This window comes from Ochlerotatus camptorhynchus, unplaced genomic scaffold (genome assembly GCF_037179485.1).
Source record: "Ochlerotatus camptorhynchus isolate MF236.1 unplaced genomic scaffold, CSIRO-AGI_Acam_v1.1 ptg000213l, whole genome shotgun sequence".
NCBI lineage: Eukaryota > Metazoa > Arthropoda > Insecta > Diptera > Culicidae > Ochlerotatus > Ochlerotatus camptorhynchus.
In genome coordinates this window covers 5,411,517-5,431,054 of record NW_027040703.1, presented here as the reverse complement: position 1 = coordinate 5,431,054, position 19,538 = coordinate 5,411,517, and the positions used below count along the sequence as shown (strand labels likewise).

The following is a 19,538-nucleotide window of genomic DNA, read 5'->3' as shown; positions in this document are numbered from 1 at the left end:
GACAAAACTTAAGTTTTCAGATCGTCGCCAACGGTTTTGTTCATTGGTGGTGCAATTTGCAACACTAACTTATTGATCACGACTGCAGCCAAACTTTTGCATGGGTTGCAATGACCGCCACCTTGAAACAATATTAAAGCAAATTACAGTTGAGTCGGTGACCTTTTTAAAAAATTACAGACCTCTCGGTAATTTTCGATTTGCATATCGTCCTCAAAATTACAGTTCTCCGGTAAAGTCAACTATAAATCAAGCAATGCACATCGGTAAACGCTACCGATCGTTCGGTAAATTTGACAGCTAATTTTGCTGATTCAGTTTACAAATTTTTCGGTAATTTTCTCGATTACCGAAAACATTACCGACCGTTCAGCTGTTGAGAATTCGGTAAATGAATTACCGAAGTCGGTGATTTTTTCTAAGTGTGTAAGCAATTCTGAAAAAAAATCCATGAGAATTCTGAGAATAATTTTGAAGATTTGTTTAAGGCAATTCCAAGAAAAACTCCAAAAGAATTCTGAGAAGAGTTTCAGGAAATTTTTGAAAGTATCGAAAACGAATCCGAAATATTAAAATCCATGGGAATTATCGGAGAATTTTTAGGACATGCTAATGAGGATTACAATTAAATTTGAGAAATATTCCAGAAGAATTTCAAACGAGTTCCAATAGAGTTCTGACTTAAATTTCAAATTCATTTGAATTGACTTCCAAAGGAAGGAGGAGAAAAACCACCTTGAAATTAGACTTTGTATGGGAATCCGAAAATTATTGGTGAGAAAAAGTGCTACACTTCCACGCCTATGATACAAAGGCAATTCTGTAAAGTACGCAATGAAAATTGGTGAGATTAAACCCAAAAGAATTCTGAGAAGACTTTCTAGGGAATTCCGGGAAAAATTCCAAGGGGGTTGAATTCCAAAGACAGTTCCGACAAAATTTTCAAGAGTATTAGAAGAATTTCAAGGGAACTACTGTATTTCAATGTTGTTTCGGTGACATTGTTTAGAGCATTCAGAGGAGAATACTAAGGATATTCTGAGGGGCATTGAAAAAATATACATATGGTATACAGTAATGACCCGATTTTGTCAGCCCCTCCGGGCATCAGACTTTTATTTTTCAATAATTTTACATAACCGTAATTCCAAATCATTCTCATTCATCTTCAAAATAGATGTTTAATGTATGCTTTGGTGCAATAAGACCACTGAAAAATCGCATGGGTTTTGTTGAACATAAGAATTGTTTTCAAAAAGAGGGCCGACAAAATCGGGTCATTGCTGTACTATAAAATAATTTGGAGCAAAATTCAGAGAAGAATTCCGTCGATAGTTTAGTTTAGTTAGTTTAAATAGTTTAGGTTTAGTTTTAGTTAAGGTTTAGTTTAGTTTTAAAGGGTGATACGGTCAAAATTTGGTCAATATCAACTTGACGTATTTCTTTCAATTTTGCATTTAAAAAACCTGAACACCCCTCATTTTGAAGGTGTGTGTGTGTAGAATGTTGCTCCTATTTTGATTTTGGAATTCACTCTTCAGTTGTCAAAATGCCGTCCAAGCAAGAAGAGCAGCGTATCAAAATTTTGCTCGCGCATCGCGAAAATCCGAGCTACTCGCACGCAAAGTTGGCAAAATCGCTAAAAGTTGCCAAATCAACCGTTACAAATGTAATTAAAGTGTTTGGGGAACGTTTGTCGACAGCCAGGAAGTCTGGATCGGGGGAAAATCGAAAACCGGAAGCCGCTGAGACGACAAAGAGAGTTGCCGGTAGTTTCAAGCGAAACCCTAACCTCTCTCTCCGAGATGCCGCAAATAAGCTGGGTGTATCGTCTACAACCGTGCATCGAGCCAAAAAACGAGCCGGACTATCGACTTACAAGAAGGTAGTGACTCCAAATCGCGATGATAAACAAAATACGACGGCCAAAGCGCGATCCCGGAGGCTGTACACGACGATGCTGACGAAGTTTGACTGCGTGGTAATGGACGACGAAACCTACGTCAAAGCCGACTACAAGCAGCTTCCGGGACAGGAGTTTTATACGGCAAAAGGAAGGGGAAAGGTAGCAGATGTTTTCAAGTACATGAAACTGTCAAAGTTCGCAAAGAAATATCTGGTTTGGCAAGCCATCTGTACCTGTGGCTTGAAAAGCAGCATTTTCATAGCTTCCGGGACTGTCAACCAAGAAATTTACGTGAAAGAGTGTTTGAATAAACGTCTGCTGCCTTTCCTGAAGAAACACGGTTGTTCCGTACTGTTTTGGCCGGCTTTGGCATCTTGCCATTACGGTAAAAAGGCCATGGAGTGGTACGCCGCCAACAACGTGCAGGTGTTTCCCAAGGACAAGAACCCTCCCAACACGCCAGAGCTCCGCCCAATTGAGAAATACTGGGCTATTGTCAAGCGGAACCTAAAGAAGACCAAAAAAACTGCTAAGGGCGAGCAGCAGTTCAAGGCAAACTGGCTTTCTGCGGCGAAGAAGGTGGACAAGGTGGCTGTACAAAATCTGATGGCAGGGGTCAAGCGTAAGGCCCGGCAATTCGGATTTGGAAAAGCGGAAGCCTAACTGAATATTTTTCCTGAATTTTATACTAATTGAACTTGAAAAAGAAATTTAATTTGATTTTTTAAATAAACGATTTCACCGATTTACACTTGACCAAATTTTGACCGTATCACCCTTTAGTTAAGGTTTAGTTCAGAAATAGTTTTTTTTTAGGTTTTGTACATGATTCATTCATTTTAATAGCATATTTACACGAACTAGCACTGTAATTAAACAAATTTCCATAAAAAATAATGAAATTTCCAAGGGCTGCCACTAGCTGATCACCGTCGGATAGTGCTTTTTCCTGTCACCAGGCGCGCATTAGTTTAAGTTGGATTCGTCAATTAATCATTTTATTCGACCATTTTCCACGGAGATGGCGCTGTTCCACTGTTAGGAAGTGATAAAAATCCCCATAAAGAAATTGAGAGAAGTGGGAATAATTCGCTTTCGGTGCATATTCAGGTCAAAAAAAAGTGAACGACAACCTAAAGAAATTAGTCAGGGGCTTTGTCGTTCAGTTTTTCCTCGGAAATTAATGCTAAACAAGCTACAATTAAATAAAAAAGATTTTTTCCCATACAATTTTACCTGCTTTACTACCAGTCTCCAGAGAGCCAAAAAAATTCAAATTTGAGGGAGAAATTCTTTCTCACGAGCTCAATCTCTCAACATGCCATGTATTTTGTTGACACTCGATTTGTGGTTTCCCTTTCACAGGTTACAAAATAGAGTACCTGACACTACAAAACATGTATGGTAAGTGACTCTATCTTTGAGTTATTCTCAAAGGCCGTGTACTTGCTGTTGCTTGCTTTAGTTATATTTAACAAGGGGTGCATCAATTTTAAAGTAATCGGGTAGATACGGTTCTGCAACATCAGCACCTCCAGTTCGCGAACGTTGTGGACCAGGAACTCCTTGAAGCCATTGCGCAGCATATGACGGGTGCGCTTGTTCGATCCGTAACCGATGTTGGGCATCAGGTACTGGCCCTTGAAGCAACGACGCACTCGGTTGTCGATACCTTTCGGCTTGCTCCAGTTGTGGGCAAGTTTGTCATAGCGATCTGACTGGTGGCGGATGAACTGCTTCGTACGCTTCTTGATGATCTTGGGTTTGTAGGCTGGAAGCAGTGCCATTTTTGCTTGTTTGATCAGAGGCAGATCGTTCAATATGGAAGGAACAATCGAAATTTTTTTTTTAGTTATGTATAGCTAGATTTTCATACAACTTGCAGAAAAATGAGCAAAATGGGCACATTAAAAAATGGGCAGTCACAATCAGAGATTTGATGATCGCTGCGAGATTTTGCTTTCAGAGAGTCACAATCAGTGGTTTTATGATCTATGAGTATTCATTCTGTTAACCACTGTGAAGAGCCACCCACATTAGATTCGTAAAGTGACAGCTAAATCTATTGTCTAACTGTCAAATTAGCGGCGCCGGTGGTGTAGTGGTAAGCGTGATTGCCTCTCACCCCAGCAGGCCTGGGTTCAATTCCAGTCGGTGCCGCCGGGATGTTCTGAGGCATAACATCTCTGATCACGCCTTCCTTCGGATGGGAAGTAAACCCGTTGGTCCCCCGGTTCATGAGTTGATGGGTCGGTAGGTAGGGTACAGGTGTGGGAGCTGCCTTCCTGGCGTCGGTAGCATTGGTGCTCAGCACGGAAAACAAGATCGACGGAAAACAAACCGAAGGAAAAAAAATATATACGTACCCTAATTAACAAAGCACAAGCAATTAAAAATCTCAAATTGGCTACTAAATACTACAGGGGTGCACCAATAAACAAAACAAAAGTTGCAATAGAAATGAAGAAAAGGCAATAAACAAATAGGAAGCTTATTTTAATAATTTGAATGTGAGCGGTGAAAATGGCAAAAAGGGCAACAGTAAATAGAATACGCTCAATTAAATAAAGATTAATCTCTACTAAATTGGGAAATTTGAGCACTAAATAACTCACCTACGTCACCTGCAGTTGAACATAATTGCTAAATGTTACTCTGCCTGCTGCCGTCGTACACACTTGACCGTCGAAAGGTGTGATGGTGTGCGTGTGGTGTATCTTATTCGATCATGCAGTAATAGACTTCTTGCCGCAAGATCTCTCTAAACCAAAAGTGCTAGACTAACAATGTAAAACAGTTAGCTCTATGCTAATACCATAGAGGTAACTCTAAGACCAGAAGGTCCCGAAGACACGTGCTCAACTTGTTGGCTCAGTTCTGGTACTACCTTCGTCCCAAGCTATATATCGTGGTATATCGACCCTCGAAACATAGGAAAATCCACGAACCCCTTATATTATCTGTCAAACTTTCATAGCGAATCAAAACAAACATTTTGTAGTACTAGAATTTCGACTAGAATGGGGTACGTTAATCGATTTGCTTGGGACCAATAGGCTAGTCAAGTAGTGAGCCAATTTTAAATCGTTAGTTTCCACCGGTTGCTAATACTAACGGTGGCAGAGAAGTCTATGCTTTGCTGCTGAAAACTCGAATGAAAAGGCCTTTCGCTTGCAGTAAGCGGTACGGTTTTGGATTGCCGTTGCCGTTCATCTTTGAGTTCGATGCAAAAAAGGACTCCCGTTCTTCTTTGTTACGCGTATAACTTAATTCATTTGTAACACAAAAAACTCAAATATAATTACATCGTAACAACTTTCAGAATATGCGTAAAAGTTTTGCTCATGTTTGCTCCTTTTGGAGAAAAGTGTCCTAATAAAAGAGGATCTACATCATCAACAACCTTCAAAAGATGTGTCCTCTCATGCTCTTGAAGTCATCCGAAGATGGTTCTCAAAATGAAATCAAAATAAAAAAGTTACAGTACAACAAAACTGTTGTAAGGGGGCGACCCCAGCGTAGTGGTTAGCATTCATGCCTCTCACGCCAAAGTCACGAGTTCAAATCTCACCCCCGGACAAGTCACGAATGACCCAAGAGTGTTAAAGAGACTATAATAAAAAAAAGCTGTTTTTTCTTCAAAACCACCCTAATAGAGTTTCGAAAAAAAATCAGAGAATGATATGTGCATGAGACAGAATTTTGATCTTTTTTTAGCAATGTTGCTTGAATTTAGATTATCTATAACGTTGTTGATTCCTTTAATCATTAAAAATAAAAATCCAAAAAATTTAATTTTAAAATAGAGAACCACCCCTACACAAAAAGGATTTTTTTTTTCTGGTAGGGTGCATGGTTTTCGAAATATTTTTTTTTTTTCGTGATATTTTGCGTGATATATTTTTTTCCAAAGTACGTAATGTCCGGGAAAATCCTTGAAAGCTTGAACTAAAATTTTCCAGAAAAATTAAGCTCCCCGATTATTTTTTAATTTTTGTTTTCGTTCATATAACCATAAAATCTACCTGTGCGTAAACGTTCATAAAATTTTGAGAACCTTCCGCCAATTTGTCCAAAAGTTAAAAAAAAAAAAACCCTGCTGCTTCCACGTGTGCCGTTTCATTCGTATTGGTTGAAATCAATTTTAACGATAAGTTGCGCGTTGTAATAAACCATCACCGCCAGTAGCGCAAATTTGACTCAAGCATTGGGGGAGGGGGCAAAAGGACTTTTAACATATGGTTAATATTGAATTTAGAAAACTATTGGGGTGGGGTGGAGGATGGTAAAACTGTGACGCCCCTCCCCTAAGTTGGCGTCAGCAGAAAAGTTCTGTTCAATAACAAACTTTTAGTAAATAAGCTTATTTACGATCTGTTGCAGACCCCACGGTCGATCAGACTGAGTCAAAACTGAGTTGAATTTTCCAAGCAAAACCCGCGGAAAACCAGGAAATATGAGGAAAATCCATGAAAATCTTTTACAGTCCAGAAGTATACTTATGGACTGAGTGAAACATCTATCGGAAAAATTCAACTCCCTTTTGAGTAAATCCACTTTGAATTTCGAATTGAGTTCCGTCGACTCAATTTTGAATCGGTCTGTACGACCGTGCAGAGTATTAAGAAAATAAAGAAATCCTTAAATCTTGACAACTTTTCCAAGGACTGGGATTGTTCGCTCTGCCTTCTATAGATTTAAAAATAAAATCAACGCAAGCAGCTGTTAACATTCTGTTCTCCTTTTCTGCATTCTCTTCAATTCCAGATTCCTCCTAGCGAAGGATTTGATGGAAATCGAGCAACTTTGTGCAATTTATTTCCGTGAATATGAAAAGCGATTCTTCCAACGAAACGAACCGAAACTGGTAAGTCATTCATGGCAGCTAACCGAATCTATTCAATTTCGTTCACCAGCAGCAGCATGCAACGATGGACCTGAGTTTGCTGCAAAAAAAAGATTGTATAGAACTTGAATTTACCCGGAAAGTTTGCTTATCTCACCGACAGCGTTCTTCAATCACCGTAGAGAATCGAACCCGTCAGCGTCAGTGAGTGGTGCGGATGACGATGACGCTGGTTGTGTGCAAAAATTTTCAGCTAAGTCGAAGTGGAAAAGTTGTGCGATTTATGTCATTCTATGCCGTGAAATTGCGGCATAAATATGGCAATTCATCTATTCCATTCATTGTTGGACGAGCGGAAAAGAAGAGGTAAAGTGTTGTAATTTTCTGGTTGAAAAATGATTGTTCTAGGAAGTGGACATTTTCGAGGACCATGTTGACGAAAAGATAAATTATCCAAGTTTCGAATCTGGGGCGATGAAGATGGATGGTTGACGGTGTATTGAATGGTTTTGAGCTTACATTTATATGAATCCTCTATAACCCAATAATTGGTTATTATATATTTATTAAACCTGTTCATTTTAAACGAAATGTTCGGAATGTAACGGGTCAACCGTGATTACTGTTCGTCATGTTAATTTGAACTTCTGTGCAAATTTTCAGCAAAATCGGTGATGATTTAGAGGTGCTTCAAGTTAATTTTATGTTTTTAAGGTAATTTACGGCTTACAATATTTGTATCTCGAGACTGAAACAACGAAAGCTGCTGTAACAACTTTCATAGCAAAGTTTGATGTGTTATGTATCAACTTTGTAACCAAAGGTTGACTATTCGAAGTGATTTTATTGAAGTTTGACTTAGTTTCATGCTCGAAGATATCTTAAAAAGTGAAGAATTTTAAAGTATTTGTTCTACGAATTTTCCACCCATATGATATAAAAATGTGTAGTGTACGACATAATGTTCCTCATATTGTTCTAGAAGTTTCGTTCCAACATAGTTTTCGTGTATATTTCATAGATTGAGAGATAATAATCAGAAAAGAGGCCGTTTTAGCTAAAATTCACAAGACAACAGAACCAATAAAAGTCAATTAGATTGACAGAACATAGTTGCATTGCTTTTCAATGACGACCGATGACTGTTTCATTGATATATGATTTTTTCATAAATATGAATCCTCAGTAGACGTGTTTTTTTATCAAAGGCAAGTGTCACTCGAACCATAACAGCAATTTATAAAATAACGAACATTTGAATGGCTCGAGTGACACTTGCCTTTGATAAAAAAAACACGTCTACTGAGGATTCATATTTATGAAAAAATCATATATCAATGAAACAGTCATCGGTCGTCATTGAAAAGCAATGCAACTATGTTCTGTCAATCTAATTGACTTTTATTGGTTCTGTTGTCTTGTGAATTTTTGCTAAAACGGCCTCTTTTCTGATTTTTATCTCTCAATCTATGAAATATACACGAAAACTATGTTGGAACGAAACTTCTAGAACAATATGAGGAACATTATGTCGTACACTACACATTTTTATATCATATGGGTGGAAAATTCGTAGAACAAATACTTTAAAATTCTTCACTTTTTAAGATATCTTCGAGCATGAAACTAAGTCAAACTTCAATAAAATCACTTCGAATAGTCAACCTTTGGTTACAAAGTTGATACATAACACATTAAACTTTGCTATGAAAGTTGTTACAGCAGCTTTCGTTGTTTCAGTCTCGAGATACAAATATTGTAAGCCGTAAATTACCTTAAAAACATAAAATTAACTTGAAGCACCTCTAAATCATCACCGATTTTGCTGAAAATTTGCACAGAAGTTCAAATTAACACGACGAACAGTAATCACGGTTGACCCGTTACATTCCGAACATTTCGTTTAAAATGAACAGGTCTAATATTTATTATATATTACTATATTATTTATTTATTTATTATTTCAATGATTCATCTGACATATGGTTGTCTTAATGAATTAAAAAAGTATTATTAAAACAAAAACAGGGCACATTCTAATTCAGGACAGTCTTCTAATAAAAACAGTTAACGGCACATTAAATTCATACAATGCATAGCCTTCATTAAACGCATTAGCGGCGGCACCGATAGGTTTATTCAACCCATATCGCCGATTACGAGCTGCGAGATGTTCAAAATTACGCTGTCTAATCACTCTCTCATATGTGCGTAAACGAAAAGCTGCCGAAGTAATTCGGGGGAATCAATCTCGCTGGTAATGATCTTAGCAGCAAACACAGCTTGAACGTTCCGTCTTCTTTGTTCCAGCGATCCACGTAAGACGGCAAGTTAGCCGTGTCACGCCAGGGCAGATGACGAAGCGCGTAGCGAACAAACTTTCTCTGTACACTCTCAAATCTGGCTATCCAGCATGCTTGGTACGGGCACAAGACGGCAGCCCCATACTCTAAGATTGAACGTACTAACGAACAATACAGCGCCCACAGGCAAAGCGGATCGCGAAAGTCTTCAGATATTTTGAACATAAAGGTGTATTCAGATCTGAGCGATATTTCACGCGCGGAGAGAGATTTTGCGAAAGTACGAGAGGGAGAAAAGTACAAGCTGTCTCTCTCGTTATAACGCAAATTTTGCTCCGCTCCGCTAATGTACGCTTAGATCTGAATACACCTTAAAGCCAAGGTGCCTGTTAACTTTAGTCAGGATGTCCTTATAATGCGGTTTGAAGGTCAATTCACAGTCGAGTGTTACTCCCAAACAGATATGGAAAATCATCTGCATTCATTTCGTGCATTCATTTACATTCATTTGTCCCTAACTTTTTTCATCAACAGAATTCCGTAAAACAATATATGGAGTTTTTGTAGGCTTTGTTATTAGCTACAACTTTTGTCAACAGCTCAAATCCGTATCTCTTATGCATGACGAACCAGAGCGAACAGAAGTCACTACTGTTTTTCAGTGAATGTATTTTACATTCACTGAAAAACAGTAGCAAGTTGTGCTCGCTCTAGTTCGTGATGCATAAGAGATACAGTTTTCTGTTTTGGACAAAAATTGTAGCTAATAATAATACCTACAAACGCAATTTGTACTATTTTGCGGAATTCTGTTGATGAAAAAAGTTAGAGGCAAATGAATGTAAATGAATGCATGAAATGAATTTAAATGATTTTCCATGCCTGCTCCCAGATCTTTGATCTGGCTAATCCTCTCTAATGTTTGCCCGGAAATGGAATAATCAAATATTATCGGGTTTTGTTTGTGGTGAAATGATATCACATTGCATTTGTTGATGAGCGTCAAGAAGTTACGAGAGGACCAACTCTGCATACGATCCACAGTCAGCTGCACTCCTCACAATCAGCGATGCAAATGATAACCACATACATTTTGACATCGTCAGCGTAGAATAGCCGGCATCCAAGTGGCAGTAGACACGAAAGCTCGTTGACGAAAAGCGAAAACAGAAGGGGTCCCAGATTACTTCCTTGCGGAACGCCGGAAACGTTCGTGAACACTTCAGAACGAAAGGCTCCAATCTTAACGCAAAGCGAACGGTTCGTAAGGTAAGATTTGAACCACGAGATGAAGGATCCAGACACTCCGAGTTTCTCAAGCTTGCTCAACAGAATGTTGAGGTCTACTCGGTCAAATGCAGCCTTGAGATCAGTGTAAACAGTGTCGATTTGTCCGCCAGAGTCCATATGGTCCGAACGCAGAGTGACACGAAGTCGGTCAAATTGGCTGTAACTGATCGTTTTGGGTAGAATCCATGCTGAGCCGTGGAGATGTATTTTTTTCAAGAGCTGAAGAGCGCCTCATTGATGATGATCTCGAATACTTTGGAGCAGCAATATAGTGATGCCTCTGAAATTCTGGACATTCCTCTTATCGCCTTTCTTGTGGACGGGGAACACATACGAAAATTTCCACGCCTCAGGAAATTTGCTCTCCTGTAGTGACAGATTAAATAACTTCACCAATGGAGTGAGCAACGACTCCGAACACAGCTTCAGAACGGACGCAGGAGTGGCCCGGCAGCAAACGAGAATTTTAAATCTTTGAAGAGCTAGATTGACGGTATGTTCACTGATGTGAAACGCAAAGAGCTCAAATGCATCTGTTGGAGAATCGCTTATAGCAATCGTGACTTGATTTGGTGAGGCCGAAGATTCATTGAACGAACTCATAAAATGTTGAGCGAAAAGGCGGCATTTCTCCCGATCAGATTTAGCAGTTTGCTCACCGAGATGAACTGACAATGGCAAACCGACTTCGTTGTTTTTAGAGTTCACAAACGACCAGAAACGCTTTGGATTTCTGCGAAGAGATGATTGCGTACGGAAGGCATATCGTCGATGCAGGAATCTGTTGTATTTCCTATAGTCGTTACTTGTGCGGTTGAACTCCTGTTTCGTAATGTACGAACGATTTTGGCAGTATCTTTTTAGTGATTTAGCCCTATACCGTTTCAGTCGACGCAAGTGACTGTTAGACCACGGTGGCTTTGGTGCGGGGTGGGCAATTGGAATGATATCCCAAATAATTTGATTGAAATATTCAACGGCATCGACAACACATCCAGCTAATTCTAATGATCGCCAGTCGATACCGAAAATAGCAGCACAAATCGCAACATAGTCGGCTAAACGGAAATCCAGTGTACGATTATTTTCGGAACAATCCTCAAAAACGATTGGCGCTGGGAGGTTCATCAGGACGTCTAATCAGAGGTTCTATGGTTTCCGAAACGGTGCATGCTAGAGTTGCAGCTTCGTTAAACAGAACAAGGTCTAGAAAGCGAGTGTTCCTATTCGATTGATCTGCGTGAGGCCATGTAAAGCGAAACCGTCGATAAGCGTTGAACTAGCAGCCGATAGAACCGATTGAGGCTCAACCTGGAAAGACTCATCGTACGACCACAGAGAACAGACATGGAGGCTCGAACAAAATTTCTCTAAAAACTTGTGTAACGGCGACTTCCCCACTTAAAAACCCTCTTTGACAACATGATGGCGCTGGCGTTGCACAAATTACACTAGACACTAAGTGCTAGTAGCGCCAAGTGGAAATTTTCAACAGAAAATGTATCGATACTAGCGTCAAGTTGGTCGAAAGTGGAAAATTTATAGAGAAAATCAGGAGATGCTAACACCACGTAACGGCGACGTTCCCACTTATTTTACACAAGTTTATGACCGAGCTTGAACGTCTGTTCTCTGTGGTACGACTTACTCCACCGGAGCAAAGGCTGGTTATAAATGCATGAACAAAGATAGTTTTTATGGTAATTAATGAAAATATCACTCCTTCAATGTGATGGAACGATGCCGATATTAATAATTGAGATTCGATGTTTGTTTAAACCTCCTGGAGATTTGAACTATTTAACAATATCTTTAGAATAAACAAAAAGGTAACTTTTCGTACACATTGATAAGTACTTGTTAGCATTTAGCTCATTTGTGGTAAAAATCCTTATGGCATTACTTATATCAAAGACACTCAATTAGCAAGATGGTCAACTTATTGATGCCACGAGCAATCCAGTGGACACTTTCACCACAGACAAACAGACGTAACTCTTTATTGTGTATCTTCGTTCGCGCATTTAACGGTTGATTTGAATATTATCAGTTTCGCGAACTACTCGCCGCAGCGCTAGCATCGGATCACTTTGACGTTTCTATACATTCTATAGAACTTTCATGCAATATTGTTTGCGAGTTAGGGAGCAAGCTTGTTTTCCGTGAGAAGCCTGAGAGATGTCGTTACTGAGGTCCTATGTTCTGAGATACTATGTTTTCAAGAAAAACTTTTTCAAAGAGTTACGTCTGTTTGTCTGTGCTTTCACCCAGTACGCTACCTAGTGACTTTACCTTGAAAAATATCGAGATTAAGGAATCTGATATGATAGCTTTTGGTTTGAGAAACTGTTTCAAATTCAAAACTGCAGCTGCATATTTGGGGGTGGTGACTTAAAGCTAGAAATGAATGTCGGATCCCATTTTAAAATTAATAAGGAGCATATTCCGGGTTATGAAAAAAGGATCTGCTATCGTTCAACATGGGTATATTTACGGAAAAAGGCCGAGGTGAAGATGCCACAAATCAATATTTAACGCCATTTTGAAATGCAAGATTGGTACTTCCAGTTTCTAGTATGTGAGGAATTATCCGAAATACGCTTTCTGGATTAAAAGCATATTTAACGGTGGTTTGTTTTAGATCCAAATTTATACCACATTTGGACCAGAGCGGTTCCATTCCAAATGTCGATTTGTTTTTTTTTCGAATTTTTTAACCGATCGTTACCGATTAAGTTTAAACTTTGCATAGTTGTTATAGTTTATTCCACTTTATACATTTAGTTCCATAGTGTTGTACTCAACTAACTCTTTAAAAGGGTTTGTGCAAAAATGATATCCATTAATTCAAAAATACCTATCTCGAGAACGATATGTTTGATCGAAATGGTGTCTTTGCCAAAGTTGTAGAGCAGTATTTTGCCTTTCTAGAAAATATATACACTGAAGAAAAAAACAATTGTGTATTTTGGAACATTTTTTTTTAAATTAAATAAAAACCTAAAATATCTCAAATTGCATTAAAAAATATTATTCTATAGGGTTTTTGATCTAATTTCCATCCTACTAAGCACAACCTGCGCTTTACCTCTATTTTTTTAACGGTTTGATAAAAAATGGAATATTTCTGTCAAAGATACTTCTAAATTTATTCACCTTTCCTTACGTACCTTTGGATTTGATAAAGAGTCACAAATTGTTGAGATATTGTTTAAAATCTAATACTGCTTCTTGACTTTAAATTCGTCATACGAGTTTCAATTCCGTCCTAACGCATTGAAACGCCATTAGGTTTTCTTCGTCCTACGGATAAACGTAGAAAAAGGGGATTCGCTACACGCAAACCAAAAATCTACTACAATGAATGTTAGTTCCAGTTCCTATCATCCTCTGTTCATGAACATCGCAGCGAATGTTAGATGTTGACCTTGCAGGCGATGTAATGGTTTTTTGCCTTTTTTATTTCGTGTTCTATCTGTGCTTTCACCTACACAAGCAAGCATTTGCCTTGATTTTTATGTATAACATGGTAGAACGACGCACACCCTTGCCTCGAATCTCTCCAGCAGAAAAAGCATACGAAGTCGAGTGTGAGAGGAAATGAGCGCTTCTTGTTTGCTTTTAGGCTATTCTTATTCAGAAGCATGGAGAGAGCAGTGGAGAAAGCACAGGTCTGATAATCGCTACGTTCGTTGTTCGAGTCCAGTCGGCAACCTTTTTCCAATTTTTTTCGACATAATTCATTTCACTCACTAATACACTCCACATTTTTCGGTCTCCAATTCTCTTGCATTGGACCGCAGCTAGGTATATCGCATCCTCGGTTTATGCGGTCTCCACTTACATCCTCTGATGCTGAATCCCACATAATTGTAAGCGAATCTTACATCCACCGGTTGGGTGGAGCGCTTCTTTTGTTTTGAGAACAATGAGCGTAAATATTCATACAATGAGCTCAAATAGGATTTATGTTCTAGCTAATGAACTAACGCATCGGAACAAACCTATTATTGATTTGTGCACGGTGAAATCATTTATATTATTTATCTTTTCTAATTGATAGATTGCGATGAAGTAACGCTCTACCCTATAAAATTGAAGTTCAGATAACGTGTCAACTACTAACAATATGTTTAAATTAAACAATTAATAAACAAACAAAAAATACACCCAACCGGGGGATGTAAGATTCGCTTACAATTATGTGGGATTCATCATCAGAGGATGTTAGTGGAGACCGCATGAACCGAGGATGCGATATACCTAGCTGCGGTCCAATGCAAGAAAATTGGAGACCGAAAAATGTAGAGTGTATTAGTTAGGTAAATTAGTTATGTCGAAAAAAATAGGAAACAGATTGACCACGAACGTTGCGATTACCAGACCTGTGCTTTCTCCACTGCTCTCTCCATGCTTCTGAAAATGGGTAGCCTAAAAGCAAACATGAAGCGCTCATTTTCTCGCATACTCGACTTCGTATGCTTTTTCTGCTGGAGAGATTCGAGGCAAGTGTGTGCGTCGTTCTACAATGTTCTACAATGTGCGTCGTTCTACAAACTTACTGGTATAGTCAAAAGCGTAGATAGAACACAACATAAAAAAGACAAAAAACCATTACATCGCCTGTAAGGTCAACTTTTAACATTCGTTGCGATGTTCATGAACAGAGGATGATAGGAAACGGAACTAACATTCATTGTAATAGATTTTTGGTTTGCGTGTATAGGGGAATTTACGTATTCTCGGCAACCTAAGCAGCGACCTTCTTTCTATAGCCTTTTTCTCTAAGAAACGCACACATATGCAGTATTGGTTTGTTTACAATCTTTTGCTGCCAGCTGCTCTAACAATTTCAGTCGAAAGAATTGTCAAAAACTGTTTTGAAACACTTTTACAAAGCTCCAATCTTCTCTAGTGAGAGCGAGTATTGTCGGCAACCAGTTTTTCTTCGGCAACCGTTCCATTTGAGCTGCATGTCAATCTGCTGTTCTATTATCGGCAACTCGAAATCAGCTACAATTTGTAGTGCGTGTGTTTCATTTCATGAAAACCTTGCTAGATTGCTTTTTCTCAGTGGTAAAAATATAGTCAAATTGAAGCTGAAAGCATAAAGAATCGTTTGCATGCATTCAGCGAAGTGTTTTCGTAATAAAATCCAGTGAAAATAGTGTTTCAATTTGGGTTGCCGAAAATAGTCTGACATGCCGAAGCCGTCATTTCCCCTATATAGTTTTTTTTTTTGAAAATACTGCCTGCAGTTATCAAATATAACTATAATTGGTGGCAATATTCGCAGAGTTTTTAGATAAGGACACAATTTCAGGCACCAACCAAACGAATCCAAAATGTCTCCGCTAGCCGTCAGCTGACCTCCACGTTCCGAGTATGCCACCAACGGAACGGATCTGCAGAACTTCCTGCTGCGCACAAGTGAAGTTTTTCCACCACTGAAAGCCGCTGCTTCCTCCTTGGTTAATTTAGCGGCTGCCGAAACGATGTGGGCAATTTGCCCTCCGTATAATCACACTCTGTGAGATGAACACTAAGGATAAACTTATCAGCCACTGCCCGGAGCGCTCTTCGCTGGACGGTTTTCCACCCTACCGGAAAATTTCCGTCAACCTTTACCCCTGTAATCCTTATAGGCGATCCGAAATGGGAAAAACTCGTGCAGGTTGTGGACAGTGATGCTGTGTTCCTGCTGCTGATTGTGCACTGCCGTTGACAACTAACTGCTGCTGCACTTAGGCACCACGCAAACAAGGTTTTTCTCCGATTCCCGTGTCTCCGAATCTTCACATTCACAACCGAATTCGTGATACCACTAATTTTTGCACGCGATGTTCAATTGTTCTATCATCGGCACCTTTATGTACGACCAACGGAGTTGAAAAAGGGCAAATGAGACGGACTGCGGAACCAAATTAAACAATACCGTTTTGTTGCACTTCCAGAATATCCGGGCTCTGCTCTAGTAGCAGTAGTTTATTTCTGTTGTTTACGATAGTACATTGCAGTGATGGTAAAATATCAAAAAAATATAATCTCACCAATGCCCAAGATCACGCCTGATTTTCGTAGACAAAAATCAACAAGCATACAGCGCAGCTCGGAATATCGAGCTAACGAAACTCACCAGCTGCAAATCTCAACAAATTGGTGAGATTGAGTTTAATGATTTTTGCTTTACACCCGAACGCAACCGGAACTTTCATAACGGCTGACAGCAGTCACAAAAAGAGATAGCAAACTATACATTCTCTTTCTAAGAAAACGATGTGCAACAGGATGATTTTTGTGTCTAGTCAACTCTCCGCTTGATTTTTGCACGTTGTAAATAGTCTCGCAATATCAAAGGAGCTTGTAAAATCAATTTGATATTTTGTTTCAATATCACGCGTGATATTGAGAACGTATGGGAGTGGAAAAATATAATTTGATTGATGATTTTGCCAACACTGGTACATTGATTTAACATTTCAATTGATTAGCCTACCTGGCTCTTCGACTATGTTTCAATGGATATTCTAATTTAATATTTGCGTTTTTCAAGTAGTTTACAGAATACCTCGTTTATTTAAATTGAAAAATGTGATAACCTACCTATCTACGAGTATAACTTAACCTTACGAGCTAGATCACGGATGATCTGTTGATCTGATCTCAGACAGGTGTCTCTGAACCTTTCCATGATGGATACTCTCCGTTCTTTTAATGTCTGAATTCCAGCCAGGAGGTGGATTTCAGAGTTTCGAGTCCGCGGAGGACTGTTTAAGATCATCCTAAGGGTGTGGTTCTGAATCCTTTGCAGTTTAAGATGATGACAGTTGGAACAACTCTCCCAGATTGGCATACCATAGTTAATAAGCTTATTTTTCAGGGATAAGCTGGACTTCCTATTGATAAGCGGATACAATGATCTCATCAAGATGTTGCACTTGGTGTTAGTTTTATCAATGTGCTCCCTGAAAAGAAGTCTAGTGCTGTCTAGTATTGGTTCGAGGTACACAACCTATTTGGACCATTCCTCCACTGAGCGTTCAAGAAGAACAGACGGAACCTGTCTTGATGATCGGGAATGTCGAAATATGATGACCTGGGTTTTTGTCGCGTTGATACGGATCTTCCAGTTGTTGAAATACTCAGACATTCAAGCCTATTTGAAGTTTGCCAGTAAGAGCTTTGATGACTCTTCCCTTGTAGACGATGGATGTGTCATCTGCAAACAGAGACTACGTCCCACCATCTGTGAGAGTCGGAATATCGGAGGCAAACAAGTTGAAGAGGATAGTCCCAAGGTTACTCCCTTTCGGAACGTCCACGCCAATGTTGAAGGCATCATAAGTGATGCTATTGAGAGAGACTTGAAATGTCCTGTCGGAAAGGTAATTTTGAATGACCTTTACAAGGAAGATTGGAATACCGTATCGTTGTAGTTTGTACACGAGACGTTGTCGAACGCTTTTTCAACGTCCAACAATGCTATGGCAGATGTTTTCGATACAGACTTGTTCCGTCTGAGAATATTTCTTACTCGATTCAGTTGGTGAGTAGTCGACCAACCTTGTCGAAAACCAAACTGCTCCTCAAGTAAGATATTAAATATTTTCGCCGGTATATCGCTTTTTCAAGTAGTTTTGATAACCCTGAGAGAAGGCTGATAGACCTGTAGCTGGAAGGAGAGGAAGGATCCTTCCCAGGTTTGCGGATGGGTATGACTTTAGCTAACTTCATAGAATCTAGAACGCATATGTTTGAGCTCTAGGTTCAAGATGTTATCGAAACCTGGACCCTTCATGTTTTTGGAAGATTTGATTTAGGCCAACAGTTGTCAGCTGAAATCTCTGAAACTTCGGGGAAGTTGATGGAAATTTGATGGAGGTTGGTTGCATTTTCAGCTTGTGTCATGTTTTGTCCGAGGCTATGGTAGCTGACAAAGTGTTGGTCAGTAACAGGAGTTATCAGATGAACAACTGAGTCATCGGGACGATTCAGTGGAACCAGTTGTGGAATGGGTCTGGGCTTATTTTTTTTTAAGATTCTGGTCAGCTTCTAGAAAGGCTTTGCACAATCTGGGAGAGAACGGATCTTATTGTCAAAATCGTTATATAGGAGATGCACCGACCTGAATGTTCAGGATGGTTGTAAATCGATTACAATTGGTCTTCAAGTTAGGCATATCAGAACGTTGGTACTGCCTACGAATGGTGCTACGGAGTCTAATGAGGTCTATAGTACAGCAGGTTCAGAGTGTTACTCACCTGTCTGGAAATCGCCTCTTCGATGGTATGTACGTTACGAAAAGACGTGCCCAAGCGACCATGCCAACGTGCCGCATCGATCAATAACAACAACAACCGATGCGCCATAGATGTGACGAGCAAGGAGAAACCAGCATAGCAACAGCCGGGGAAGCTACGTCAAAACGACCAACGCCAACAAGCGACATCGATCGACGACTACGATCGATGCACCGTAGAAATGATGAGCCAGGAAGAATACAGCGTAGCCAGGAAAGCAACGTGGACCCGATCAACGCGTACCAACGTGGAGGACCGATCGAACGATATTGGTTTGTGCTGAATAGTTAGTGTTAGTTAATAAAAGGTTTAGCAACAGGGAAATTTAGTTAGTCTCAAGCGTGCGTTCCATTGTAAACGGTTTAAAAGGTGAATAAATATTTTTTTTATGATACTCGTACACGTTCGAGCATTACTTGTAGACACCGTTCAACATCGTCAAACTTCTCCAGTTGGACATCGTAGTCGATGGATGTGTCGACGCAGTGTTGATATTGAGCCCAGTTGACACAATGGTTACCGAGGAACCAACTTCGGCCACCACCGGATCCGAGTGGTCCGAGCTGAGCTTTTGATCACAGGTTGCGAGATGTTTGTAGGCCAAGTTGCTGATGTAGATGTCGATGGTAGCGTGGGCACCGGACCTACTCAACCGGGTGGGAGGGTCCGCACTCAAGATGTTGTACTGCGCTTCCTGCAGGTCATTGCACAGGATGGTGCCATTTTGATTGCATCGACTGTTGCCCCAAGCTTGATGTTTGGCGTTCAGGTCGCCAGCGATGATGAAGTTGACAATATCTCGTCTCAGATCTGCTGCCGAACCGTCCCTGGTGTTGACTTGTTTGGGAACAGTAATCCTCAACGATGGTGATGGGGTCGATAGCAGTAGAAAC

The 19,538-nt window shown here is 39.7% G+C and overlaps 1 protein-coding gene across 4 annotated transcripts in view; it reads left to right on the top strand.

The window, feature by feature from the left end:
- The window catches only part of LOC135703420 (uncharacterized), a 222,113-nt gene that overhangs the window by 141,515 nt on the left and 61,060 nt on the right, over positions 1-19,538 (top strand). For all 4 annotated transcript variants that reach the window (XM_065224639.1, XM_065224640.1, XM_065224641.1 and 1 more), the window contains one exon: positions 6,674-6,773. In XM_065224639.1, coding sequence (XP_065080711.1) covers positions 6,674-6,773 — 100 coding nt within the window. The remainder of the gene's footprint in view (positions 1-6,673; positions 6,774-19,538) is intronic.